This window comes from Corvus moneduloides, chromosome 6 (genome assembly GCF_009650955.1).
Source record: "Corvus moneduloides isolate bCorMon1 chromosome 6, bCorMon1.pri, whole genome shotgun sequence".
NCBI classification, from domain to species: Eukaryota; Metazoa; Chordata; class Aves; order Passeriformes; family Corvidae; genus Corvus; species Corvus moneduloides.
This window is the reverse complement of record NC_045481.1, coordinates 34,832,050-34,859,389: the sequence shown is the minus strand read 5'-3', so window position 1 is coordinate 34,859,389 and position 27,340 is coordinate 34,832,050. Positions and strand designations below refer to the sequence as shown.

Sequence of the window (27,340 nt, the reverse complement as noted above, 5' to 3'; positions counted from 1 at the left end):
TGTGTTAGCCTTCTGGGCAACATTATCATTACCCTTTATATACCTCTGTAGGTGAATGCAGCACTGCACAGCCACTTGCACACATGCTAAGTGCAACGGGTTTGCCTGTGCCTGAAATAAAGCACATTGTCCTAAGAACCTGCCAGAATTGTGCCCTTTTTGCTAGCAAAACCCTGAACAAGCCCAAAACAAACACAAATAATATCCTGGGTTATGGAGAGCTTATTTTCAAAGTGGATGAGCAAATACAGGGAGGAGCAGGACAAACCAAAAGGTGTTTTCCTAGGGAGAAGCCTTAGTGAGAGAAAGGAGTCCTGGTATAGTCTGGAAGTGTGGGCATCATGTCAGAGGAAGCAGATAGTGTGCCATGCAGATGTGCACATGCTGGAAGTACATCTGGAATGGAATACATCATTCCCACTGAAGTATCGGATGCAGGCAAATTCAGGAAAATATAGTGGGAAAAAATTTATAGAGGTAGGATTGTTGTGGTCCTAGACTGGGGCATTCTTCACAACTTTGGAGACATTTAGGATTCTGAGGACTCTTGTAATTGAAATAGTTACAATTGTATTTCTCAGGGAACATAAATCAGTGTGGCTGGCATCAGGCTGTCAATTTGGAAGGGCGCTCAGCCCAGCTGAGAAAATGTGAAAACAGTCAGAACCCTGAAAGATTAGTTGGAGATAGGCACGGGTTAGCTAAGGGTGGTTTCACAGGAACCACACGACCCACAGTTGCTTACTATAGGGGGGTGGAGAAACAAGCTCTCTGTAATAAGATATTTTTGTGGGAAATGATGGATATAAAATGTTAATATGGGTGCACCTTATTAACATACTGAGTCCCTAAGCCCAGCCAGGGAGGAAGGACAACTGAACTTTGCCCAGCCAGCCTGTAGCCTCTGAAGTTTTCTACTTGTCTTGCCAATTCTCTTACCAAAAGTAATAAATGGCTCCACTAATCTCCATGGTCATCCTCTAGCTGTAAAACAAAGCCGCTGCTCATTGTTGCCTTCCTTTATCCCGAGGGCTAATATTTTGTTTTTTATAAATTCAAATCTTTGATTGAGCAGGCCGCAGTATAACTTCCCTATTGCAGGCATCATTCTGTAAAGGATGGGCTGGCCCGTGCCCATGCAGCACAGACCCTGGTGTAGTGAGCATGGCCAGCCTCCAGACCCTCCAGCTCTGCAAGGCACTCATGCTAGATTAAATTAGGACTCCCTCAGAAAGCTGGGAGGCAGAGAAAGGGGCTGCTTGCAGCATGTTGGTGCATTGGTGCCTAAAATAGGAATGAGCCCTTCCCCATTCCCCCTGAAGGCACGTGGGGATAAATAGATCACAGAGAAGAGCTATTAAAACATGTCTGGGGGAGGCCTGGTTTCAAGCAGGGCAGAGACACGGAACAATAGCTGCCATTTTGAAGCAGCTAGAGCCCAGAGTGCTCCTGACGAGGTGGCGGAAAACACTGTCGCAGGGTTCAGCCCTTGCTTGCGAAATAAATGGCCCGAGAGCTCGTTGTGCAATGGCTGCTGATGTGCAAAGCCAGTGCTGAAAAACATCAACTGTGCTTTCTAAAAATATGAAAGAGCAGTACCCAAGGGAGGTGGCTTGGGAAGGGAGAAGCAGAGGAGGAAGAGCCCAGCAGTGTTGCTGTATCCCTGCAGGATTTCTGGGAAGGCACCGTGCCTTTCTGTGCCCTGCCGAGTGCAGGGTCACGCTGCGGCCCCACTCCCAGGAGTCACCAGCCGTGCAAACAAGCCCCTGGACGAAAGAGCCTCTGCCCTTCGTGAGCCCTCAGGGAAGAACACATCCCTACAGCAAGCTTTGCAGGTGGGAGACAATCCTCCAAGCCAAGCTGTTCACACCCCCTCTCTGCAACTGAGTGGGGGACAAGGGGTGCTGCTGCCCCTGGTGAGGTCCCTGGACCTTCCCCACCTGGACAGCGGGCTGCAAGACCTTGGAGAAGCTTTGCTGCCCAGCAGGTCTGAAGGATGTGGCCAGACACAACCAGGCAGAACAGCCCAGCCTCTGCCACTGGGGTGATCCTGGCCACTGCCACCACCTCTGGCTGCCCTTCCAAGCCCCCAGAGGTGGGAGAGGCTCCTCAGCTGCAGGAGAGGCCAGCCAAGAAAAAGGTGCAGAAACAGTTAAAGCTGGTAATTAAAATTCCCAGCAGAAAACTATGATCTGGGCAGCGAAAAGCATCCTTTCCGGCACTGCCAACCCCACATACTCAAAAATTATGCATCAGGCTCCAGAGAATCACAGCTTTAAAATTGTGAGGCATTTTGTTCTGTTTTTTAAAGAAAATTACAAACATTTGAGCTTTTCCTACTTGCACTCTGGTTTCCTGAAGTTTATGATCACATTTTCAAACTTTTCTGCAAATCCCTGAGGGTTACAAACTTTTTTTTTGTAAAATAAAATTGAGTAGCTCACCTAATGCCCAGAGCTTTGGGCCAAACAGCAAAGATCAGAAGACTTACACTGAAATGAGGGGTATAGGAAACACTGGAGATCTCAAGAATGAACACCCTGCAGTATACATCTCGTCATTTTCCTCCAGGGATGCACAAAAAATTTTAAGAAGATTTTTTAACCAACATCACAGTGCTTAAGTATTTTATTTGTCAGCAAGAAGAACAGATCTTCAGTGTCATTTTGCTTCCAGTAAAAATGTTGCTTGCAGCCAAGTGCTGCAGGAAAGTTAAAACTGAGGCTGCTGTCCCTGGCTTAGGGGCCAGAGGAGCACACAGTTTTCAGGTGTGCTCAATGTTGCTGCTGCTCATGGAGTGGGGAAGATTGTGAAATATTATCCAGTGTCAAGCCCACACCTGACCTCCCATCTTTAGCCTGATGCATACAGAAATGTCTTGGCCGAAAGAGGCAGGTGGGTGCCATCAACTTCTTTTCTTTGTGTCTGAAGGCACTGAACGATCTGCTACACGTCTTACAGGGAGACTTGTGTTACAGGGCAGGTAGACTGTGGGAAGTGTATCAGCCAGTAAAGAGGTCAGTGATCCTCCAAGATTAAAGGCTGATCTGAGTGTGAACCCGCTATCAATGCCTCTTGAAGAGATTTGGCATGTAACATCCTGATTATCGATTGCTGTCCTTAAGAGAACGTGATCCTCTCCTTTGCACTGATCCTGTTAGCTTTATTTACACTAACGCTTGCTGAAACATCCTCTTGTAGAGATAATGGCTTCCTTCAGTTGCTGTCAGAATGAACAAATGGAAACAAAACCATGCTGCTAATAGTTGTGTCCTACTCTAATTAATTAAAGCAAGACAAAAGCACTGCACTGCACTGCTGGGTTTGGCTTGCCATTGCCTGGGTGCCTGGACAAGCCCCAAGCACAGGGGCTGACCACAGGAATACCAATAACACAGCAGTGCCTAATATGCGAGATTTCCACCAGCCCAGAAACTCAGCAAAATATTCATGAGGACCGGGAGTATGTTTGGCACCCAAACTGGGATCCAGCCACCCAGAGGCTGCTGTTCTAGACAGACCTCAGCCCATGTGGGCCTAAGGAGCTTCCAAAGATGGCAGATGGGTAAAGTACACAAATAAGAAAAGTTTTTTCGACAGTCCTCTTGAAATTTTTGTGGCACATCCGCACCATGCAGAAAGGCCAATAGCTCAGTCCAGGAAGAGGTAACAGGGCTTTAGCAGGATGGTGGAAGAGAGGCAGAAATTGGCTTGCCTGCATCCCACAGCAGGACGCTAAGCAAGGAAATAGGTCCAGCTCTCTTCCCCTGCAAGTGAAGACCATGAACTCTGCACATCCTCCCTCTTCAGACTGAATCAGGGTCCAGTCACAACAAGTACAGGTTGAAGAAAAAGGGAACAAAGTAAATGGAGCACACAAATCCAAACTAAAAAACGTTGGCAGAACCACAGCAGTGAGCACTCACAGAGCTTACTCTGTAAACAAACAGGTCACCATATCCAAGTGCTGCTGAACACACAGATACTTATTTAGGATTTCTCCACTGATGGATTGTGGATCACACGAGCTTGGCCAGCAGTCCAGGACTACCCAGGCTTCAAACATCCCTTGGGATGTGGTTTCAGGTGCCCCACCTCAGCTATGGTGCTGCTTTGTGAATCCCTGCTGTCCTCCATGTCCACTTGGGGTGCTCCCTTGGGCTGGAACACTCAGGATGCCCCCGTGAGTGTCCCGTGGGAGCCTTTTACACCAGCCTTTTAGTGCATGCAAACAGAAGAAGGCTTAGAAGAAAATGCTTATGTACCAAGAATGTGCTGTGCTTCTCTCTTATTAAGCTCAAATCACTTTGGAAGCTTTCCCCACTGCTTTCCCCACACAGATGACAGCAACAGAGCAGGGAGCAAGATCTAGAGTGACTCCAACCATCCTGTCAATGGCATTTCATTCCTCAGCCTCACAAAAATGCGCAGTGTGGCTGCTGCAGCCATTTCTACCTCTCAAGGAGTCCTTTGCTGCTAAGGAAACTGACATGTCATCTTCTTGAACATCCTAACACCTTTGGGAGAGAGAGAGAGAAGTCTGACCTCCTAATACACACAGTCTACGGCTTCCCTGCAAAGTCCATGAGTAACCACAAGTGTAGGAGAGAAGAGAGACAAGGTCATTTCTAGGCACGGCAGTCAGTGATGCCAGGATGCCTGAAGGGACAGGCAAGAACCAAGCAAAGCCACAGCCTCCACAGTAGCAGCACCATTTTCCTCCTTATTAGCCCTGTAACTCCAAAAGGTCAGCTTGGTCTTACAAGGTCAGGTATGCTTTTAAACATAGTTCTATTTTGCACTTGCATTACTTAACATGTTACTTCTTTCTCCAAAAAAAAGAGTGTTTTTCCTCGTGATTTTAGAGGTCTCCCACACAGCCACCTGGGCACTTATTTCTAAGAGTAACTCTGGTGGTAGTTTCCATGCATTCTCCTTAATGTGGAAATTTCTCTCACTTATGAAGTTAATTTGGCTGCTCTTCATAGGGGAGCTTGGGCAGTAGCAGGAGGGGAAAAAATGGGTGATGAGTCTACCTTGTCATAGACTTCCTGGTTCTCCCCAGGGGCTTGCATAAGGGTCTCGGACTTTTTCATTAATCCTTGGCTATTCTTGAACACCTTATTTCTCACTTTCCACTTTCCTAACCATCTCCTGTATTAAATCTTCATATTCAATACATAGGAAGGAGGAGTAGTTCATGTCACTAATGAAGCAGTTTAAAGCTATGACATTAGAACTTGAGCACAATCTTCCAAATGAAATAATTTAAAATATAACCTTTGATACAAAAGAACACACTTGCCTCAGCCCAAGGTGCAATTGCCCTTTGTAGGTGTACGGCATCCACAGCTGGAAGTTAGGCAAGTGACTGGGCAACCTTCTGCTGCTTGGAGCAGCTCTGACAAGAGAGAGAGGCTTCTCACGTGACCCAGAGAGAACACAGGATTTTCTGTATAGTTATCACTCTGCAAAGGTCAAACGAACAGTAGACAAGGTGGTTCATTTCTCCTGAGAAGCTAAGAGCAATAGTCAAGGCTATACAGATTGGAGACACGTTTAGGGAATGTCCTGCTGACAGCATTTTATCAAAGTTGCAAGAAAACTTAAGCTGTCAAATTTTTCTGAAGATGTCTTTGACATCTGGTCCCTAAAGAAATTAAATATTTAAGATTAACTAGACCCACTAATTACATAGTAAATAACTAACTACATTGTACAATAAAAATATCTCTTCCTACAGAGAAAAATAACCATCACAGACATGAGCACTCTTCCTTCTGTAGAGGTTTTCACAAAAAATCTGCCCTGCTTCAACACCACACTGACATACTTCCTGCAGGCAGAGGTAGGAAAAACCAGGAACACCCTTTGTATCTGGGAACATGGGTTGCCCCCAGTGCTCCCCTCAACCCCCTCAGCAGGGGGGTTTCTGCCCCAAACCTGCAGCTTGCTTCCCACCAAGTGAAAACGAATCTTTCCCATGTATCATCTCATTGCCCACTGCTACAGGTTCCTTAGGGAAAGAGAGAATCTAGCACAGCAGCCAGAAATCCATGGCAACCTGGGCTTGCCGACTATAAACATCACCCTTCTCCAGAGCTCTCTGTCTGGAGTAATTTAAAATCCCTTAGGGTAGTAACACCACTGAAAGGATGGGGTAGGGCCCTTCCCACCCACCAAGGCCTTCAGGTACTTCCCAGTGCTGGTGGAAATCCTCACTCTAGAAATTCAGAGGAAGATTCCGTGTACTGATATCATAGAAATGTTTGTCTAAATGGCTGAAGCACCTCACACTCTCAGGAGCAGCATTTGTTTCTACAGAGTTTCCTACACTGCTCAAGGTATAAACAGTGCCTACCTGCCCAGCAAACTCAAATTTAAAATAACCTCCCTAACAGAGAGGAGGCATCAGAGCAAGCTTCTTTTTCACTGCTGACCAACTGGTGCATGCTCTGGCTGACATTGCTGAGTCCAGCCTGGGTGTCCAGCCTGGGTCTCCAGCTGGGACGAAGCCCTCAGCCACCGCTGGAACAGGTCATAACAAATCACGATTGTCTCTGCAGAAGCTCTCCTTGTTCCATCCCCACTCCAGCATAGTGCCTGCATGTGGGCAGGGCTGTGGTGGGCAAATTGCCTCAAAATCACACAGAAATGAGCAAATTCATTAGCCAAGCACAGAACTGTACAGTTCTCACTGTTTTAACAAACCTTACCTGAGCAAGATGTGGGCACCAGAGGTCAAAGTCATGTCTTGTATTGTGGGCCAACAGTGTGAAATCTGACATAATTGAGCACCACTGCTCCTGTCGGGCACATCTGCTGAAACAGGGCCTTTGGACAACCACTGGACTGAGCTCAGGTTATGTTAAATTCTGTAAAAACACAGAAGAGATGATGATCCCAGCTGCAAACTAAGAAATTGGACTTCAGCTCCCCACCACTGAAAGGGGCACATAAGCCATTTTGTATTTATCAGATGAATTTATGAACCTACATTATGAAAGCATGAAGCACTAACTCCTTCCAAAACAAACAAACCAACTAACAAAAACAAAAACAAAAAAAACCAAAACAAACAAACAAACAAAAAAAAAAGCACAACACAGCTCATTTTGAGCTCCAACAGGAAGTCTGCAAAATTGTATACATTTTCTTATTCTTTTTTTAAATACTTCCTTCAATGCCTCCGGCTTGGTAAGCATCCCTTGATGCCTACTGCATTAGACCGTACCTCTGAATTTGGGAACATCTTACTTCGCCAAGGCGATCTAAGCAGTCTGCGGTGGTGTTTTGGGCGGCGTGCTCTCCTGGGCGAGCACCGAGGCGCTGGGCATGCGACCAGTGCCCTCCAGCGGCAGCAGCCGCGCAGGAGAGCCCTGCGAGCCGGGGCCAGGCCGGGCAGCGCCCCTCCGCTCCCGGGGGAAAGGCGGGCAACGCTGCAGGAGCAGCTGCAAGTTTGCCTTTTAGGAACTCAGCCCTTCCGGGAAGTGGCCGAAGGAAGGAAGGAAAAGGCACGCTTTCCCCAGGATTAAAGAGACAGCTTCTGCAAGGCAAAAGCATCCTCTGAACCGAGGCAGATGACTTGGGCACGAGATCAGCAGCGATCCCATGCAACACCCGGGCCCGCTGCCCTCCGGCATGAGAGCATGCTCCTTCCTCCAACCATCCCTTCAGCCATCCCCTTTCCCAGGTCCCACCGCAGGGAGCAGCAGCTTTACAGCCGAGATGCAGCTCTTTGGCTCTTGAATGCAAACTCCCAGCTCTGGTGCCCATGTCAAATAACTGGATGTCCAAGCATAAACCAGTGTGAAATAACGACCCTAATTTATTCTGCTTTCCTCAACCAGTCTCTTCCTTGGCTCCTGTGGTGTTTTCTCCATTAACTACAGGGAACCAGCAGGAATGCTTGAACAATGAACAACTAGCAGGCATTTTTTTAATTATTAGAGTCATTGAAACATTCTTCTACAGCCCTGCAAAGACAAAGGATGAGAGTGTCAGAACACTGTCATTTTAAAAACCTGAGCTACACTGAGTTTAGGGGAAGAGGGGGTGCTGCCAAGGCAGTGACAATTTATAACCACTTAATTGCTTGTCTTGACTTTTTTTGCATTTCTTACAAAATTCAGCACACAGCTGAAAGGCAAACACAGTGAAAAACAAGCATCTCTTTAGGAAGGCTAGGGATTCACAGGGGAAAAAAATCCTGAAGAGAGGGATAGAAAGAGATAAGGAATTGCTGTGAGCTTTGCTCCTGCACTTTCTCTCGATTCTTATGGAACTTGCCTGTGTGCTGCTTGGGCAGCCCCTGCTTGTGCCTGGCAGTCTTGCAGATGCCCGCAGAAAATCGAAATGCACGCAGTGCTGCAGGCCACCTCGCCCCACCTGCTCAGTCAGGGCCCAGCAATGAGCCCAGGCACTACTCTGCCACCACAGTGACACAGGGGGCTCAAGGCACCGTCTGTGACTTGCTGAAGGCACCCTTGTCCCCAAGAATGGCAGTGTGGTGCTCACAAAGAAGGGAGAAGCCATGGGCATGGATGTGCAGAGCCACTGGGAGCCGCAGGCACTGCTCCTTTCCCCCGATGAGGGATGCCTGTGCTAGCCTCCTGAGCTGTTGGTGGTGCTTTTCCGGCCTGGCTGCCTGCCTGGAAAACAAAGTTCCCAACGAAAGCAAGAGCAAGTGGGGAGGAACACGGAGAACAGCTCTGACATTCCTGCCTGCCTCCAGCAGTGTTTCCAGAGCAATAGGGCTGCAGAGGCTGAGCCTGCTGAGCTCCCAGATGAATAGAAGCAATGGACATGCTACTGCAGCATCATAATGCCCTCCAGCAAAGGAATTAGAGCTCAGCCACAGTGCCGCAAACCTCCCCGGTTAAAATCCCTTCCCCAGTCCTGTTAGTACAACTATCATTTAACAACAACTTCCCTATCTGTGAGGCTTCTTTTAGACCCAGGCTTTAGATCCTGCAAGCAGAGGACAGGGTCTTACCAGGGGGATTTTCTTGAAGCAGGACTGAAGAGTACTACTGCTCACCAAGCTCAGCCAGGAAAGGATGGAGCAGGGGGTGATCTGCCAAAGCTTCCCACAGCTGCATCCACTGGTACTAAGGTAACATTTTGCTCTAGTTTAATGCGCTTGGCTCTGTCTGTTTCTAGAGTCCCTCCCTTGAGCTAGGGGATGGCTCAGGTGAATCTGAAGGCAATAAATGCCTTAAATGAAGGCAAAACCTGCCGAGGGTTCAGGAAGCATGACACCTGAGGGCAAGGCAGGCAACGTGCCATTCCCCAGCATGGCAGGTGTAGGGAAGCCAGGGACAGGGAGCAGTGACAGGATGAGCAGCAGACACCTTTGCAGAAGCTGGAGGATCAACCACCTTTCCAGTCCCTCTTCCCACCCCAGCAGCAGCTGCTCAGGCCTTGCTTCCCTGCACACCAGAGCACTGAGTGTGTCACGCCGTGCAGCCTTGTACTGAAAGCACGCACAGGGACCAGTCTGGGGGTGGGGAGACAGCTGCCTGTTTGCCTTTGCCTGGAGAGTTTGTGTCATGTCTGCAGCCCCAGCTGGATCTCAGTGCAGAACACCCCAGGTCCTGGACGGCCTGGATGCCCATCGAGCCCAGCCTTGCACTGCAGAGGTCAGTTGAGGTTCCTACCATGCAGAACCTTCCCTCAGCGCTAAGGAGGGAATAATATTTTCAATGTTGGTAAGACTCGGAGAATTATTTCCTATATGCAACCAAAAAATTTCTAGACAGTGTCAGACAACACATCAGGAAAAGAGACATGAAGGCCCCTAAGAGTTTACTAGAGAAATTACTCACCCACAGAGTAATTTCTTCCTAGACCTTGCTATCAAAAGATTTATTTATGTCCAGAAGAATAAGTATTTTATAATCTCATTAAAAATAAAGTACCCTGGATGCATCATGTTTTCAAGCATTGGCCTCAGCAGTATCATGTGGATGAGAGGAGCTCTGGTTCATTTTCCTTTGTATGAAGTGCCCGTCTTTACCTGTTGTCTCTACCCACCTTGAACTGTCTCTGTCTTGCTCTCAGCAGCTGTCTCACTGTGAGGGTGGATGCTGGAGGAGGTGGAGGACCAGAGCAGAAGCTACACAAACTGCACAGGATATTTCCAAAGTGAATGGGGTTCAGAGCTGATCGCTCTAAACACAGATTTCTGTTTCAACAGCTGCTGAAGGGTAAGAGTGGTGTCCTGAAAGAGAGCTCATGTTTTGCTTGCATTAATTTAATGTTATGTTATTGGACTTCTGAATCAATCCTTCCCTCACCTTCCCAGCCACTTACAGTAGTAGGGGCCTCCTAACCCCTCAGCAAGATGAACAAGACCAAGGGAGCTTTTGATAGCCCAGAACTGTGGAGCCCAGGTTGCACGCAGAGCAGCACCTCTCTGACCAGTGTGGCACCACCCTTTGCATTTGCACAGCAGGCTACAGACACAGCCCTGAATGTAATCCTTATCGTGGTCCTCCTCATCAACATGATGTCTCTGGGACAATGGAGATAGCCAAGATCACAACTCACCTCAGGAGACCTAAAGATGTGGCAATAGCCATAATGGCTCAGTACAGCATCATGCCCTTGACAGCATTCTTATTGGGCAAGCTCTTCCAGCTGGGCACCTCGGAATCCCTGGCCATCTTCATCTGTGGCTGCTGCCCAGGGGGAAACCTCTCCAACATCTTGAGCCTGGCACTGAGAGGGGACATGAACCTCAGGTAAGGAAAGCTACATACCCGTTGATTGTCCAGGCCAATCTAGTCATATGACTGGTTCTGAAACTAATTTAATCAATATAAGGAGGCCGCAAGAAGCTGGACAAAGACTGAAATACTAAGTCCAAAACATTTTTAAAGCACCCATATTGCTCGGTAAGTTAATTTGTCCCTGTTTACAACGGGACTTTGTTCCTTTCTCTGAAGCATTGGCATGCTGCTCTTGATGACATGGGTGCAGGAACACTTTTTCAGCTCCATGTAGCAGTACATAGAGCATATATATATGCTGTATGTATCCGTGGAGTTCTGTGTAAACTGGTCATGCTGCCTGAAGAGGCTGCATCAGGGAGAAACGTTGAACTAGCAGAACACCGCTCTCCAACAAACCCTAGCAATAAAGCAAGATCCAGCATGAAAATGCAAAGTATTACTTTTTCTCTCAGTTGTGAATTTCTGAAATGTGAACTGTACCCATGACAAGGGTTCTTTCTCACCTTGTGTGAAACTTGAGTCATCTTCTCACTTCTCCATTCATATCACATCCTTCTACAACCTGTCAGTGATGTTGGGGAGATCTCAGTGACAAGCTGGGAAAAAGCAAGGTAAAGTCTTACATTAAAATCATCTGTCCAGGCAAGTAATCAGATGAGCATATTCCATTTTTAAAAAGTGTTGTTCTTCTACTGAGGGGTCCTTTCTTCATCTCAGTGCTGCTATGACCGCATGCTCAATGGTCCTGGCAATTGGATTACTGCCACTGCTTCTGTACCTTTACTCAGGAGGACTCTATGAGGGTGATTTGGAGGGCAAGGTACCTTACAAAGGAATAATCACCTCCATGGTGCTGATGTTAATCCCCTGTGCCATTGGCATCATCTTGAATGAGAAGAAACCACAGTACACTGGCTTTGTCACCAAGGTAAGAACTATCCTGTGCTAGTGGCCTTTCAGTCAAGGGCCTTGAGGAAGTTTTCAAACATAGAATCGCAGACATATTAACTTCTTTAAGACATGACACAAATCAATGACAGGGTTGAGGACTGAGCTCAAGACATCCACTTCACCACTTCAGTGATTACGATATTTGCCCAAGGAGAAGTTCTCCGTATTTTCCAGGCAGACATTTTGTAGCCAACTTCCTACATTGCTCTCCTTGGCTTCAGTTTTAACTTTGGGGGTTTTTTGCTGTATCAGCACTAATGAACCTCATAGGCACCACCCTCAACTACTGCTGTAACCAAAGCAGAACCCAGATAAAAACCAAACACACAATAACCATCCCAAAACAAATGAAACCCACCCCACTGTTCTCAGACATCTAGCACTAGGCAAAAACCAAATCACAATGTTGCTGCTGAAGTCATTGAGATACCTATTCAACAGAAGCCACTAGATCACCAAGTGTCCACTCATGCCTGGAATCATGTCCCTGCCTCCTTTATACATCAGGCATTTAAACAGCAAAACAGAAATCCAGACAACCACAAACACTATTGTCTAACTCAAGAACTCCACTAGGCTCTACCTGTGAGTAAAGTGGCTTCCTTGGCACCTGCTTGGGGTGGACTAGAGTCACAAAGGGACCTGTACAGAGACATGTAGCAATGCCTGAGAAGCAAGCAGCTTGTGCAGCAAGACCAGTCATTTCACATACAGACCAGAAAGGTATTTGGTTATTTAAGGTCTCTCTCGGTAACAGCCCGTGACGGTCTCTTGTTGATTACTGATAACATTTACGTCCATGAGAGTCACTTACGCCCTCTGTGTACTTCGCACGTGATGGACGGGGAACTGGGTACAGCTGCTTCTAACAGATGAGCCCAATTTTGCTGGGGATTTCTCTCTTGTCCTCATCTCAATCACTTCTATTTTAGGCAGGGATGGTTATGCTTCTACTGTCATCTGCTGCTATAATTGTTCTGTCTGTGGCCAACATGGGAAGCTGTATCATGGTCGTCTTCTCACCATCCCTCCTTGTCGGGGTCTCCTCCCCCTGCCATGTAGCCCTGGGAGAGGGGCCCTGGGACGGACACGGGGTTTCCCTGCCCCTGCTCAGCCTCGTTCCCCATCGGTTGTTTTGTGTTCCCCTGTGTGGGCAGGGACCCTCGGGTCCCGTGATTGAGCAGTTCCTCGGCAGAGCCCCGGCCCTGCGGCTGGAGAAATAAACATCTCTGAAACATCTACCAAGAATCCGTCCATATATATTTCTTTTCCACGGGACTCCTTGTTTGATACGCATGTTACAGAATCCCCACTGCAACACCTCCTGGGATCTTCTGCCTTAATGCCTCTCACTGGATTCCTGCTGGGCTATACTGTCTCTGCAGCCTTCAAGCTCGATGACTGGTATGTTCTTCCACACCTACCTCCCCTCTCTCTCTCTCGTCAGGAACAGAGAAGTATGGCAGCTCTGCTTCGCAGAGCAATGGTGAAAACATGGATTTTAGGGATATACCTCTGTAGAACACTGACCCCAGTCACCCAAAATAGGACCTAGGAATACAACCAGACACAGTACAAGCTGGTCCCAAGCCATTGACTCCCATACTTTGAGTGGGAAGAGAAATTACTTTAACCTCTGCTTGGCTTATCTGATGAGGGAGGAATAGCTAAGCAGGTTTTTTTTGACACAGGCACCTGATCACCATGGAAGGTTCACTGAACAAGCAGATGGATTGTTTTGTCTTAAGGTCACTAGTGACCTGCTAAACGTATTTCCAACCTCTGGTCTCAGTAATGAAGCTGGGAGAATTATTAGCACCAAAAGAAACTCCAAACCCAAAAAACCCCAAATCCAAAGAACTGAGAAGTACCAACAGAGCTCAAACCCCAAGTGACACAATTAGTCCCCAGCTGATTGCTACCCCAAACCAGTCAGTGCATTCAGCTACAGCCCCAGGAATTTAGAATGAAAACCTGGCATACAAAACCTGCTCCTCCTTCTTTTCCTCATCCTACCTAAACCAGGTAGGAATCCTCCTAGTCCTATTTTATACCTTCGTATGTTGGACTCTTATGACCTCAGAAGGAGGTTCCTTCCCTGCAAGAAGATGCAGAGTCCAGAACAGGACACAAGGCTTCCAATACCATTATGAACAAAGTTCACATTTGTAACATCATCTGTCTCTGCCCATTGCAAGGGGAGCAGGAGGCAAAACCTTCTAGGGATTGCAGTATTTTTCCAGACAGAGCAGCTTTTAGGCACAGGCAGATACACCAGCAAGGTGGGCAGGGTTCTTTTTCAGTTGTCTGAAAGCAATTTTAATCTGTAATCTATTTTTTTCTCCTTCAGTTGCAGGCAGACAGTGTGCATGGAAACTGGCTGCCAGAACGCATAGCTTTGCTCAGCTATCCTCAAGGTCGCCTTCGCCCCAGAGATCATCAGCCCCTGTACTTCTTCCCACTACTCTACTTGCTGCTCCAGCTTGGAGAGGGATTTCTGCTCATCCTGGTCTTTCGGACCCATGACAGAATAAAGTAAGCCAATGGCAGGTACAGCTTTGCTCCTTTCTTTCTTATGCTTTCCAAGCTAAGCCACACATGCTTACAATATAACTACCAATGAATCACTGCTTTAAAATGAAGTCAGAATCCAGTCGCTCTTTAACTCGGGATTACATACCCAGTACATTAAATTTAAATCAGAGTCAAAAATTCAGAGGTAACTGAAGACCTTAGAAATTTCATGGACTTCTTGCACCAGCAGAATGTTTCATACAGTTACATACTATCAAAACTATCAGGGCTCAGGTTTTCACAGTCCAGTGCTTTAAGCTACACTGGACACCCTGCAAAAGTCATGACTTGCACTGAGCAAAGAACAGGGGTGTTTGCGTGCGGCTAAAACTACACAAAAACATTACATATTCTTCAATGCAACAAATCCCAGCTTTGCTTCAAGCTGCTAAGTGATTCCCTGAAGGGCGTCGCTTTTGAAGTGGGGTGAGGGAGAAGAGGACAGAACTACCAAGTACTGCAGCCAAAGGAAGGAAACATTTGGATCTTTTTCTAGAGAAGTATGTAAAAAGATTGAACTTAATTTAAAAATATATACAATATTGGTATAGATGTGAAGTAGACTCTCCAACTCCAGCAGGTCCGTAATGCCAAAGCTCAGCTGACTAACTGCACAGATAGCTGAAGGAGGCACTGCTAAATGAGATCCTCCACCTGTCACCCCTCTGATGCTGCCAGTCCAGCTTTCTCCAGTGCCTTGAGAGAGAGATGCAGCAGAGTAGCTGCTACAGAGCTGCTTCAGGATCACTTTACTACATCTTATAACTATGCTGAAGGATAACTTAATGGGGGGAAAAACCACACTAATTTGGATCCTCGGGTGTGTGTTCAGTGCAAAGCCGTTGATACTGGAAACAGCCATGGAAGTGCTGGCAAGACTACTGTAACAAAAGGGTTGTTTTCCAGCCTCCAAGTCATAAATGACTGGAAAGAAAATGGCTTCAGTCTTCTGGCAAGGCTCCCAAGTTCCTTCCTCTCGTTTTAAATCACACAGTAATCCCAGTTGTAGCTGTCACCACCCTTCCCTAACCTAGTTTCAGAACTGCCTATTCTCACATTTTTCTCTTTCTTCAGAAGCAGCAAAAGTGATCTGTGCAGGTGTGGACACAATTAGTGCTCAAGATACAAAATCAGTGTCAAGACATTGCAGAAACAGTGGAAAACAATATATGGATTCTGCAGCAGCTACTCTCCCAACCCTCCAAGCTCCACCTTCTGCAGCCAGCTCATAGGTCTCCAGCCATTATGTCAGACTTATCTACATGCTCATTACACACCAGCCACGGAGCCATCTGCACCCACACTGTTATTCTCCAAAGACCTTGCTCCTGACTAAGCCTGGCTCTGTCAGCCCAGAAAGGAGACTTTCAGTGACTTCAAAGTCACTGTGACAACCCTTTGGGACAGCTGAAGAACATGCTGCCAAGTGACTGTCCCAGTTTTGCCTGTAAGAAAGTCACTGCTGACATCAGGTCCCTGTCTTAATTTCACTTACCTGTAACTGTCCTGCTGGCACATGACGGAAGCAGATCCTCACGATACCACTGCAGATTAATGCAATTTCTCTAACAGACCCAGATGACCTCTGGAAGTTTCTCTGTGCAGACGCCAGCGAGACTCAATGCACAGCCAAGCAGCCCACGGGCTGTTGGTTGCTCCCATCTTCCAATGGATACCGTGGTACCAGTGATCCCACACAGCAGAGTCCACACAAACCATGATCACAGCCACACAAACTGCTTTTGTGTGTTGAGTTTGGGCCCAGCAAGCTGTACCTCCAAAGCCAGATGAACCTTGAACGCGCTTTCCTTTGTAGCAGTCAGTGAACTCAACACACCTGCTCTAGACACCACCTAGGTACGGTCACACTACACACACTCTACCAGGAAAGGCTGGCATCGACATGTCCAATGTCTAAACTATTGTAGTTCATCTCAACTAAGAATAAACAGGTTCACATCAAGAACCTATACTTAATAAACACAGAGTAATTTCTGGCCAGAAATCAATGTAAGTCTCCATACTGCAAAGCCTGAAGTCTGTTTTTAACAGGAAGCTCATCATTACAAGAAGCTCCCCTGGGAAAATGCAGACACCTACTCATGCTGCTTGCAAGGCAAGTAAGTAGTGCAGTCGAGAAACAGAATTCAGAGTAACTACCTATAGACCACGTAATACTTCACATTTAGCCTGAGAGAGAGAAGTCTATGATGCCTTTCATCACACCAAGTACCTTCAGCTACCTGGGTTCCAGTTGAAGCCAAGTCCCACCTGGACACAGATGCCCATCATCATCCAAGTAAGAAGGATCAACTGACTTGAGACCTCAACATGGCTGACCTTCCACCCTGGTGGGTGTGAATGCTACCTTTAACCCTGGAAGTTAAAGCCTCCTTGTTCCACACCTCTTGGGATGAGGTCCCGCATCTGCACCACTACGGCTCTGATAACGAAGCCTCCTATGCCCCAAAGCTGTTAACAATCCAGTTAACTGTGGATCCTACCCCCTCTCAATGCCTGCTCCTGGGAGCGCCTGGCAGGCCTATACACTGCCACCTCCAGACACAAAAGCTCCTCCTCCCTCCTTAGCTTGGCACCCAGGAACTCTGCAGCAGCAGGGAGAGGGCAGCAGGGCTGCAGACGCCAATCTCCTGACCTCCCACAAGGCCAAGACCTCGCCCTCAGAGAAACCACTTTGCGCCTCCTACAATCTATCCAAATTCTAGCCTAGGGTATGAAGATCTTTTAAAAGATTTCAACAATTACCAGAATAGCTTTGTAAAGCACTTTATATGAAAACACATTGTTTTTAGAAATAAATTCTGAAGTTCTCTTGTGGGTGATGCCTTGAGAAATAGAGGGATTGCAGAGGACTGCTGCCACTGGAAGGCACAAACACTGAAACACAGAACCTCTGAGAACCCCTGCTGCAGTACTCCCACCCAACTTATCACCCTACCCCCAGAACCAGGACTACAGCCTACAAAAATGGTTTGGCTAGACCTCAGTGTTCTCATATGCATGTGCACAAACACACTGATGAAGTATGCTGACTACATGTCTTTAACATTCCACACTTCTTATCCCAAGTGATTAAAAGCTAAATGACTCATCCACTCCCCTTTTTGCTACGAACTATGTCAGCCTGATTATCAATGTTCTTATTTCAGAACACAGAGACATCCAAGGACATCACACGATGTATTTTAAAGGATGCTACTTCTCCCCCCTGCCCAAAAGAGTTATCACTTTGCCACAGCTCCATCTTCAAGAAACATTTTAACACAGTCACCACCACTTTATTAACACTAAGAAACAAACTAGAAGCAGAAATGTTTCTTTATACTTTATTTATTTCACTCTTAGGTATCAAGAAATAAGAGTGCTTTATAGAATATTATTACCACAGGGCAGTGAAATGGGCATTTTCTTAGTGTAGTGCAAGTCATATTAAATGAAAATATTTTAAAATAAAGTTTTATTACCAGTACCGACCAGCACTTAATCTGCTGACCTATAGCTGAAACAGTGTCTCAAAAGCACAAAAAAATACCCTCTGAAATAAAGCTTTATGTACAAGCACATATAGAGCTCTTAGATGCCTAAAGCTATTAGTCTGAGATATTAAACTAATGTTTTTGAGTTGCTATTCACAGTTGCATATACTGAGAATTAAGTGTCCAGATGACTGCAGAGTACAAAAAAATTTGTCTGCTTTAGTTATAAAGAGCTCTGCCAATATACACAAACTATACACTTCAGACATTCACAAAAAATGTGAGCAAGAAAAGGGTTATCAAAAAACATGTAATACAATTAGTCAATAACCCTTCCCACCATGGTCCACATCTACAAAGTTTCCCCTTCCCTCCCCGCTCCCCATCCAAACCCTTCCCCACAGAAAGTCACATACTTACCACAAGTTTTAGCAAGTATGGTTTAAAAAAGGGCCCCCAAGGCAAGTTATTTATAGTTCAGTTGCCACTGTCAACAGATCTGGACCTCGATCTAGACCTCTGCCGATCCACGGATGATGGAGATTTGGATCTGCTGGAAGAACCACGTTTCTGGCTCTTGTTTGGCAGTGGAGATCTACTAACTGATCGAGACTTGCTATGGCTCCTGCTCCGTGACCTGCTGTAGGACTTGCGGCTGCGGGAACGAGAGCGGCTGCGAGACCCGGAAGAGCTCCTGCTGCGCGACCGTGACCTGCTCCTGGACCTACTGAGGGCACAGACAGCACCAGGGTCAGCTACGCAACCTCACGGGCCTTGGTGTGACCAGGCAATCCCCGCTCTCCAGCTCGGCTGCCTGGTCCCTGACTTCAAAGTCTCTCAGTAAATGCTTAAGCATTATGTAAGAGTAGAAATCCATACCTGTGCCTTTTGCTGCCTTCAATTAGTTTGATTTTCCTTCCATTAATTTCTTTACCAGAAAGCTTTTCGATAGCATTCTTTAAATCACTGTAAGAGGCAAATTCAACAACCCTATGGAAAAAAAAAAAAAAAATCCCCAAACATACAATTATTACAAATTGTAGTTACCAATACAAGTGAAATTTACACTGGAAAAAAAACCAACCAACCAACCAACCCCCCAAACCCTACGATGCTCAGGCTAATTATCCCTTGTTATCACTGAAGCATGAAAAATTCCCCTCCCCAAACATCTCCCACATGCATTTTCAAAGGGTAGCTAAATTAAGCCATGAGCAGCTGCTGACACTGAAAGTAGCCAGCTTCCCTCCCCAAATATTACACATGCAGGTTACTCTACAGCTTTCAAGAGGTCACTTGATAGGCTTACCCTTCATTTAACTTAGGTCTGTGTGCATCTGCAAAGGTTACTTCCCCGGCTTGTCTCATGAAGTCTTTGAGATCCTAACACAAGACCACTTATGTTATGCAAAGAAGTGAAACTGACACTTATCTATACAAAAACAGTTTAAAGCAAACAAAAGAAACTTATGACTACTGGAAGAGAAATTGTTAGATTAATCACAAACATGGCAACTGCCATACTTGTATTCTATCAAAATTGCATTATCTGTATCATGATCTGTATCAGGGCACGAAATAAATGACAAAAGCATATTGCTTTAAGCAAAATGCTAATAAAAGTGTCTTAACATTAAGGTAAATATTAGTCTACAATGATTTTATAGATTAAATAACAAAGAGAAAGAAAGAGAGAGAGAGAAAGAAATAAAAAAGCACATTTTTATATATACTGGATTGACTTTGAAATACTACCCATATATTTTTGGACTATTTCAGTCTCCATTTACATTACAAGTCTTATACGAATAGAGAATTACATTTACATAACACCAATTATTTTGTGCCCCATATGTCATTAAAAATATAGTTTACTTTACCTTTATTAACATTTCCCTAGGCTAGCCAAGCAGCAAACTGCATTAAGCGACCGGAGATACCGTCATGACATATGCCCGACTGGCTCTTCGCCACCCACTTGCCGAACACTACCCAGTCGATGGAAGCCATTAATCGCACTGCCCTCCCTATCAGGAGACTATGGATGGATCCAGACATTCTCTATGCTTGATGTCACCAAGGACCACTTTACTGCGATCAGGATTCCAACGACCACCTAATTTCCAATCTTTCAACTCTTTTCGACCAGGACCTCGTTATTCGGAAGCGTTACAGGAAGAACAGCTCTCAACTTAGGAATCAGATCTCGTTAACGCTCTGGGACCGCTGCAATGTGGCACTTTAAGGAGTGCATCGATTACGTCTAGACCGGCAAACACAGATCTAGAGGTGGCCAAGTGACATTGTAGGAGCTGACTGGAAAGTCAACCAGGCCCGACCAAGAGTGACCAAGACAGAACGATTAGGATAACCCACAGGCACTCCTCGTCATAAGGCCAACGACACAGATAGGCTGGCAAATAAAGGGTTTAATATGTGGTTAAAATGGATTTTAAAAACAAGAAAAAAAAAAATATCCTCAAACATATAAATTTATTATTATTATGAATTAACGTTAACTAGCTTTCATTCAAAATATTTAAGTTACATTACTAAAAATCATATTAATTACATTAACATTTTAACAAATTAGCTTTTAATTTAATTAATTATTTTACAAAATAATTACATTACATACCCATTAAATGAAGTCAAAATAGTTAATCGTGTTTCAACAAACCTGCCAGCTGACTCGGGAAGACAAATTTTCCACTATGAGGCGATTTTCTGTTCTTAGAGGTGGGGCGTTTCTGTTTTGAAATAAATAATTCAGACTTGTAGTAAATAAAGTATAACCACGTTAAATACTAACAAAGACTATCTAAAGAGCTGTTATCACCATATCATCATTAGTACTACAACCTGAGCTATGTAACACCCCGAACAACCTAGGGCAGGCATTAAGTACTTGCAGGAGGGAGTGTAAGGATGACAGACATATCTAAGAAGTTCTGTCATCCTCACTATCCTACTGCCACATAAAATGACAAAACGCAAGTAACACCTTTTAATAGCTCATTCTAGCTCATGTTCTTTGGGATGAGCCCAAAGCTCATTTTTTCAAACTGCTCTGGTTCGGAGCTGCACATACCTCCTGTCACTGCGCGGGCGGCGGCTACTGAACCGGTCAGAGTACCTCCCTCTGCCTCTGCCCCTCGAGCGTGCTCTGGCATGCTCAATTGTCACCCTGGGAAGAGAAAAACAAAAACCCACACGTTTTCAAGTTTTTCTTCTTTTATATACGCTTGTAGTTTGCAAGGAATAAAAAAAAGAACCGAACGAACACAAAATAGTCTGAACGGTACCAGTAACATAATTCAAGTTTAAACTAATTCTTATTTTAGATACCCAAGCTCGTATAGCCATGAAATAGGACACCTCACCTCTCACTGCAAAGCTCTTTTCCATCCAATTCATAAACTGCATCGTCTGCATCCCTCGGATCCTCAAATTCCTGCAAAACCAAGACAACAAAAACAAACAATTACGTTCCAATGAACGAGCAGATACTTATTTGTCATGCAGTGTGCCTTGATGGAGGCGTTAATGGATTTTCTTCAGAAGCAGCTTCATAAACCTCAAACACGAGTGAGCACTGGGGGGGGGGGTGGGGCGGAAGGGGGCGCACTCACCACGAATCCAAAGCCCCTCTTCAGGTCGATGTCGCGGATGCGGCCGTACCCCTTGAAGAACCTCTCCACATCCTTCTCCCTGGCGGCCGGGTTCAGCCTCCCGATGAAGACGCGGCAGCCGCTCATGGCTGTGTGTGCGCGGCGCTGCTGCGGGGACAGGCGCGTCAGGCGCCGCGCGGTGACTCAGCACCGCCCGCTGCCGCACTGCGCCAGCCGGCCCCGCCCCGCGCCAATGGGAAGGCGGCGGGCGGACACGGCCTCAGCCCGCGCCAATAGGAGCGCGGCGCTCCGCCTCCGGCCCCGCCCAGCTGCCGCCCCACCAGCCCAGCCCCGCCCCCGCCGAGCCGAAGAAGAAAAGCAAACGCCATCGCTCTGCCACAAAATGGCGGCCGCGCCGCACCCGGCTGCGGCACCGACCCCGCCGCGGCGCGCACCGAGCGGAACGCAGCGGCGACAACGCCGGCCGCGGGCCCGCGGGCCGGCCGGGCGCACAGCGGGAGAGCCCCGCGCCGTACACGCTCCGCTGCGCTTCGCCGGCACCGCGCTCTGCGGGGAAGGCCCCGGAGCTTTCACGAACCTGGGCTGTGGGTCTCGGTGCAGGCTGAGCCGGGTAGGCGCGCGGTGCGAGGCGGCAGACTGCCGGCGGTCAGGCAGAGACGTCCTCCCCCGGCGTCAGACGAGTCCGACTGCTGCGCAACCCCGGCGCTGCGCCGCGAAATGGAGGCGGCCCCGCGCGTCAGCACCGCCCCGCGCGGCGATTGGCGGGGGCGGCGGCCGCGCCCCTCCCCGGGGAATCCAGGGCAGCGCGGGGGGCCGCGCTGCCGCCCCTCAGCTGGGAGCCATGTTGGGGCGGCAGCAGCGCATAAACCGCCGGAGTCTCCGGGGGGCCTAGGCCAGGAAAGCTGTGCCGAGGGGTGAAGTACAACCATCGGGGCTCTTTTACTCATCCAGTATACAACACGCTAAAAGCTGTGCTGCTCTTGTGTGCGGGCAAGGGCTTGCATGCACATCAGGCGTTTCTGGGCCCTAACGAACAAAGAATGAGAGGAGTAAAATATGTACGGAGCTCCTTCTCTGCTTTAGTCCTCCTTTGGAACCCAGTGTGTAAGGACAAGATAGAGAGCTGAGCTTCGTTTCCATTTCACATAACTCTGCAGAATTTATCAGTTTGGCTTCTAGGTGGTTGCACTAAAGTCAACAGATTATCCCAAGGACTGTTTGAAATGCAGAAGACATTTGAAAGTGGAAGATACACCCACTAGTTTTCCAGTACAGAACAGGCTGCAGCTCTGTGACCGTCCTTGCCAGATTTGTGCACTGCTGGATCAGTTGACTTTACACAAAAAGCCAGCAGGTACAGCCGCACCAGACTGCCCCTTTTGATGCATTTTGGTAATTACAGTATGATCCTTTTAATAGCATTTTCCTGATTTGTCACCTGGAGTCCCACACTGGCCTGAGTCCCACCCCCTACCCCTTCCCTTTGTGGACCATCTTTGTTACACCCAGGGTCTGTTATGAATGAGCTTTATGGGATGAATTTCTCTTTTTCATGCTTAGTCACTGACATAAATTTCCCAGGAACAATACAGCACGTGATGGTGCTGACATCATAGCTTTACATGACTGCCCCCACACTCACTCCTCAAACTGCAACAGCGTGCAGAGTCCCAAAAATGGGAAAGTTATTTCTGCTGCATGCCGTGATGAGAAAGGCTACAGCATAGCTAAAGGTTTGACAAGGGCACTGTCAGCATTGCTTGCTTCTCTCTTGGGTTCCAAAGATGCACATTTACGTCCTGCACAGAGGCTGCGTCTGCGAGAAAAGCCAGGATGATGCACAGACAGGAGAATCTGCACTACAGGGACTTTGAGCAAGGAAAGACAATGCTTGTGATTATCCCTGCGGATCATATCCTTTGCCTGCTGAGGAAGATACATTCAGATGTACCATCTAACATTTAACAGTGCTAATTTCATAATGAGTTACAGCGCTTTAACAGGTGCCATGGGAACAGGCAGTTCTGTTCCTGTCAACACCAGGACTCTCCTGTCTGCAGAGTGAGCAGGTACACAAAGCTAAACCAGCAAGAGCTAGTACTGGAAAAGGCAGCAAGCAGATTTCTGAAGGTTTAACTCCATGAAAACCAGCTTGTAGTGGGATAAAAACAAGGGTTAGCCCTGAACAGAGAAGAGAGGAAGGGGCAGGTGCGCCCCTTTAAGGAAGAGCTGCTCATTTTAGCAGTGCTAAACTGCAGCCTAAAAAGCCTTGTCCTTGTAACTGCAAAGCAGTAATCTCCCTGCATGTCATTATCTGAACACTGGGTGAAAGGCGTCAAAAGTCAGGAGGAGAGCCATGAGACAACAATCACTCTTTAGAACAGGCCTGTGTTACCTAGGTCTGTTACCAGCATAAAGGTCACACTCTCTTTTACTCACACAGACTTCTCACGTGAGGGTCATGAGCAAGCACGTCTGTTTCCTACCCAGTTTCTCAGAGTTTTATGTAAACAGGCAGGACCATTTCTCCCTTTGGCTTGAGGTTGTCTGAAGACCACCTAGGACTTGTTAATATTACTGCTGCTGGCTAGCCCAGTAGTGTCCACACTCCTACATTCCTGCAATTCTGGTTATTGAGAGCCACACAAGCAGGCTAAAATCCTTGTAGTTTATTCATCAAGGTAACTAGGTAAATACAGTTACTATTTGGAAGTGAAGACAGCAGAAGATTAAATGAAAGCTGAAACACAGTCTCAGCCAGATACCATTAATGTCTTGTACTGCTTGTGGAAAACAGTTGATAGGGATTAGTTCTTTGCTGTCTCTTCCAAATTAAAAGTAATCAAATTAAACTAATGAAGTCTGAGTCAAAACATGCAAAAGGAGGTGGTTCTTCACCAACTGATAGCAGGCCTCTAGCATAACTTGCTGCAGGATGCTCTGGATACAAGAAGTTTATATGGCCTCACCCTACAGACAGTTTTAAACCAGGGAGGAGAAGGAAACGGGGGAATAATGGAGCAGCAGAGTAAAAAAGAGAGACTCCAATTCAGAGCATCTGCCTACCATTGCTGAAGACCCTCTGCAAAAACTGCTGTCCCGCAGATCCACAGTGAAGCTGCTGTATAAGCCATGTAGCCAGAGACTCAGCACTTGCCCACTTCTGCAAGACTTCTTGAATGGAAGCAGAAATGTAGCTTGCATCCTCTTCTGCTACTGGTGAATATATTTGTTACTTCTTCCATTATGGTTATCTGTATTGATCTCCTCTACTGTTCTTCATTTTTTCCTTTCCTGTACTCTTAGTTACCTATGCAGTCTCTGTTCTTTTTTTTCCAAAGCTCCATGACTAACTAACGTATGTCTGTTACTGCTAGATAAGTGTAGCTCTCTTAGGAGTAGCAGCAATGAGGGTTCAAGAACTGCTTTACAGAAGTCTCAAGTAGGTGGCAAAAACTGAATAGAGAATTTGATCTTTGAGCACCAATTGCTTTTCTTCAAAATATTTGGAGAAAGAAAATGGAAATTGACCTAAAAATAATAGAATAACACATTCAGAAATAAGTTTGTCACTGGGTTTTTTCTGTTTTTCCACTTTTCGGGAAAGCTAAGCTTTTCAAATTGCTCAGATCTAAAAATATAAATTTCTTAAATGTTAGTGTCAGGCTAAGAGCCCTTGCCCACCACCCAGAAGTATATTTAGCAAGTAGAACCCTTTTTTCGGCAGACTGTAATTCAGTGTGAAATATGCTGCCCTGGGGCTGTATCACTGAGCAGTCAGTAGAGTCAGGAAGCCTGACTGAGAGCTACTCTTCCACAGTCCTCACAGCCTAACCAGCCTTGTTTCAGCTGCCTCCTGCCAGAGCCCCATGGATAACAGTTCCTCACACTCATCTTTTCTAGCCAAATGTAATAATTAACATCCCATTAATTATAGCTCAGCAGCAGTATTTAGGTAGTCCTGGAGGTACTTTATGTATAGGGGGATCTGTAGCTCATCACTGAGGTTGCAGACTTTACCTTTTAATTCAGGTGACTCTGTGAGTCTTCCATGGCTGTAGCTGAGGAAAAAGTAGAAGAGGCAGGAACTGATCATTCCCTCTTCTCTAGGATATGGAGCAGGCTCTGCCTATGCCTCTGCAGTTTGCCACTGTGAGCAGTCAAGGCAGATTGACAACAGAATAGTGCACCATCACATCAGATCATATCCCAGTAGAAATTCAATAGTGCCAAGGCATTATGCACCATCACATTTTTTACATTATCTTTAAATGCAACAAGGTTTAGGTTAGCTTTTGTGCAAATTTATGCCAGCTGCAGATGGGCAGCTGGAACCTGGTCCAGCATGAAGATTACAGGTACAAAGTATAAAGGAATTTTTTTTTCCTGGGGTTAATATTTGAATGATCAGAACAAGTTTACACCAGCTCAGTGTGTTTACTTTTAGACACTGAATGTGAACACCTGAGGAAATCTCACAACACTGTGAGAGCGAGCTGCAGACTGCCACAAAAACACCTTATGGGGTCAAAGCTATTTATAAACCTTCAGTGGGTAACAGGAGATCATCTGCACCATCATGTGTCTTCCTTGTCTGGCCCTTTCAGACCTTTTCTGAAAGCCACCTAAGCCCATTTCTGATTTAACTTTGTGTTAGAGCTACCCTCAAACATAGCTGCAGTCATGGCCATGGTCTGCCATTACCTTTCCAACAGCTTAAATCATACTGCTTCTTTGACAAACCACCTTCTTTGTGTAGAAAGACCCAGGGACTAACATTGGCAACAGTTTTTGTTCTCAGCAGAGGGCACATCTTTTGGTCCATTTTTTAAGCAAATAGGAAAATGGCAAAGTAAAATTCATTGTAGGTTGAAAGTACAACTTTTTCAGAGTTTGCACTCAAAATAGCTCCTTGACAAACCTAGGGACAATTCCTTTGGGGAGTCAGGGATCTCTTAGCATTCTCTTCTTAGGGATCATTCAACACCTGCATTAATAATTTGTTAAACAGATTAGAGCATGCAGTGTTAAAACATGCAGATGAATCAGGCTGAGAAGAGTTTCAAACACATTGAAGACAAGAACAGAGGGTGTGATATGTAAGAGCCAAGTTATGAAGTGAATGGCAGAATGAGAGTAAGGTAAGATTTAACAATAACTTCAGTTCCGTCACCACAGAATGCCCCGCTGTTCATGAAGAGCAGTATATATAGCTTTGTGCTATCTTTAAGGAATAGAGGTCAAACCTTTGTGGAAGGCTGGAGTGTTACCAATGCTGTAAGTGTCTTGTGTTCATCTCACCCTCTTTTCACATGCTTTTCAAGTCTGGGGAGGATAGTACATGCCCCATCATTGGTGGGTTGATTTCTTATTTTTAGGCAACTGTTAGACTGAGGAAAAACAACATTAAAACATTCTACCACATACTTGTACAGTCCAGGAAAACTGTCACTAAGCTGTAATCACTAGAGACCGTTTAAAATAGATGTCACATTACATAAATTAAAACACAAAGAAGAAAGGACAAATCTTACATATATATATATATATGACATTCTGGTTCCTCCAGACTTCTGACAGATATTGCTGGAAAGCAAACTGTAATTTCAGTGACTGTTTAACCATCCAGGAATTATGCATAACTTCCATGGAATTTTTATGTAGTTACTTTGAAAAGATGTGTATACATAAGCATTATAACTCTTTGAAAGGATTCATACCAGTACAGACGTCTTTCTTTTCAAATTGCCTAAAGATACAGGTATACATGATCTTTCTATAGATGTGATTTGATGCTACAGTCAATTCAAAATAGTGACAGACCTGTTTCTGGAGGTTTCTGCTCCCAGCTTCTCCTGGTTGCTGTTCTCTCTCCTTCCATTTTACCAATTCAACTTTCAGGGCTACTCTAATAACAATTATTTTGGTTTTTTGAACCAGAACTATCACT

General features: G+C 46.1%; 2 protein-coding genes and 1 long non-coding RNA gene across 6 annotated transcripts; 1 reads left to right on the top strand and 2 right to left on the bottom strand.

The window, feature by feature from the left end:
* Positions 1-1,828: 1,828 nt before the first annotated feature.
* Positions 1,829-11,401, bottom strand: LOC116446214. 2 transcript variants are annotated; one of them, XR_004241085.1, is made up of 5 exons: positions 11,240-11,401; positions 10,552-10,722; positions 10,036-10,222; positions 6,717-6,875; positions 1,829-5,468 (listed from the first exon to the last, which is right to left on the bottom strand). It is a non-coding gene; the product is annotated as an uncharacterized LOC116446214 (long non-coding RNA). The 2 variants fall into 2 exon arrangements; XR_004241084.1 differs by having other exon boundaries at positions 10,036-10,722.
* SLC10A1 (solute carrier family 10 member 1) lies at positions 10,327-17,093 on the top strand. Its single transcript, XM_032113600.1, is given in 9 exon segments — positions 10,327-10,520; positions 10,523-10,745; positions 11,306-11,347; positions 11,454-11,664; positions 12,620-12,714; positions 13,008-13,091; positions 14,038-14,126; positions 14,129-14,233; positions 15,336-17,093. Coding segments are annotated over 9 exon segments (1,182 nt in total). The 5' UTR covers positions 10,327-10,345; the 3' UTR covers positions 15,494-17,093.
* Positions 17,094-17,592: 499 nt separating this feature from the next.
* SRSF5 (serine and arginine rich splicing factor 5) lies at positions 17,593-22,114 on the bottom strand. 3 transcript variants are annotated; one of them, XM_032113598.1, is made up of 8 exons: positions 21,968-22,114; positions 21,391-21,534; positions 21,142-21,212; positions 20,850-20,945; positions 20,439-20,508; positions 19,068-19,141; positions 18,638-18,748; positions 17,593-18,485 (listed from the first exon to the last, which is right to left on the bottom strand). In XM_032113598.1, the coding sequence occupies exons 2-8, from the start codon at positions 21,514-21,516 to the stop codon at positions 18,236-18,238; spliced, it is 798 nt and encodes a 265-aa protein (XP_031969489.1). In that variant the 5' UTR covers positions 21,517-21,534; positions 21,968-22,114; the 3' UTR covers positions 17,593-18,235. The 3 variants fall into 3 exon arrangements, with proteins under 3 accessions (XP_031969489.1, XP_031969490.1, XP_031969488.1); XM_032113599.1 differs by having other exon boundaries at positions 17,593-18,482; positions 21,391-21,537; positions 21,968-22,108; XM_032113597.1 differs by having other exon boundaries at positions 21,391-21,537; positions 21,968-22,105.
* Between the last annotated feature and the right edge of the window lie 5,226 nt (positions 22,115-27,340).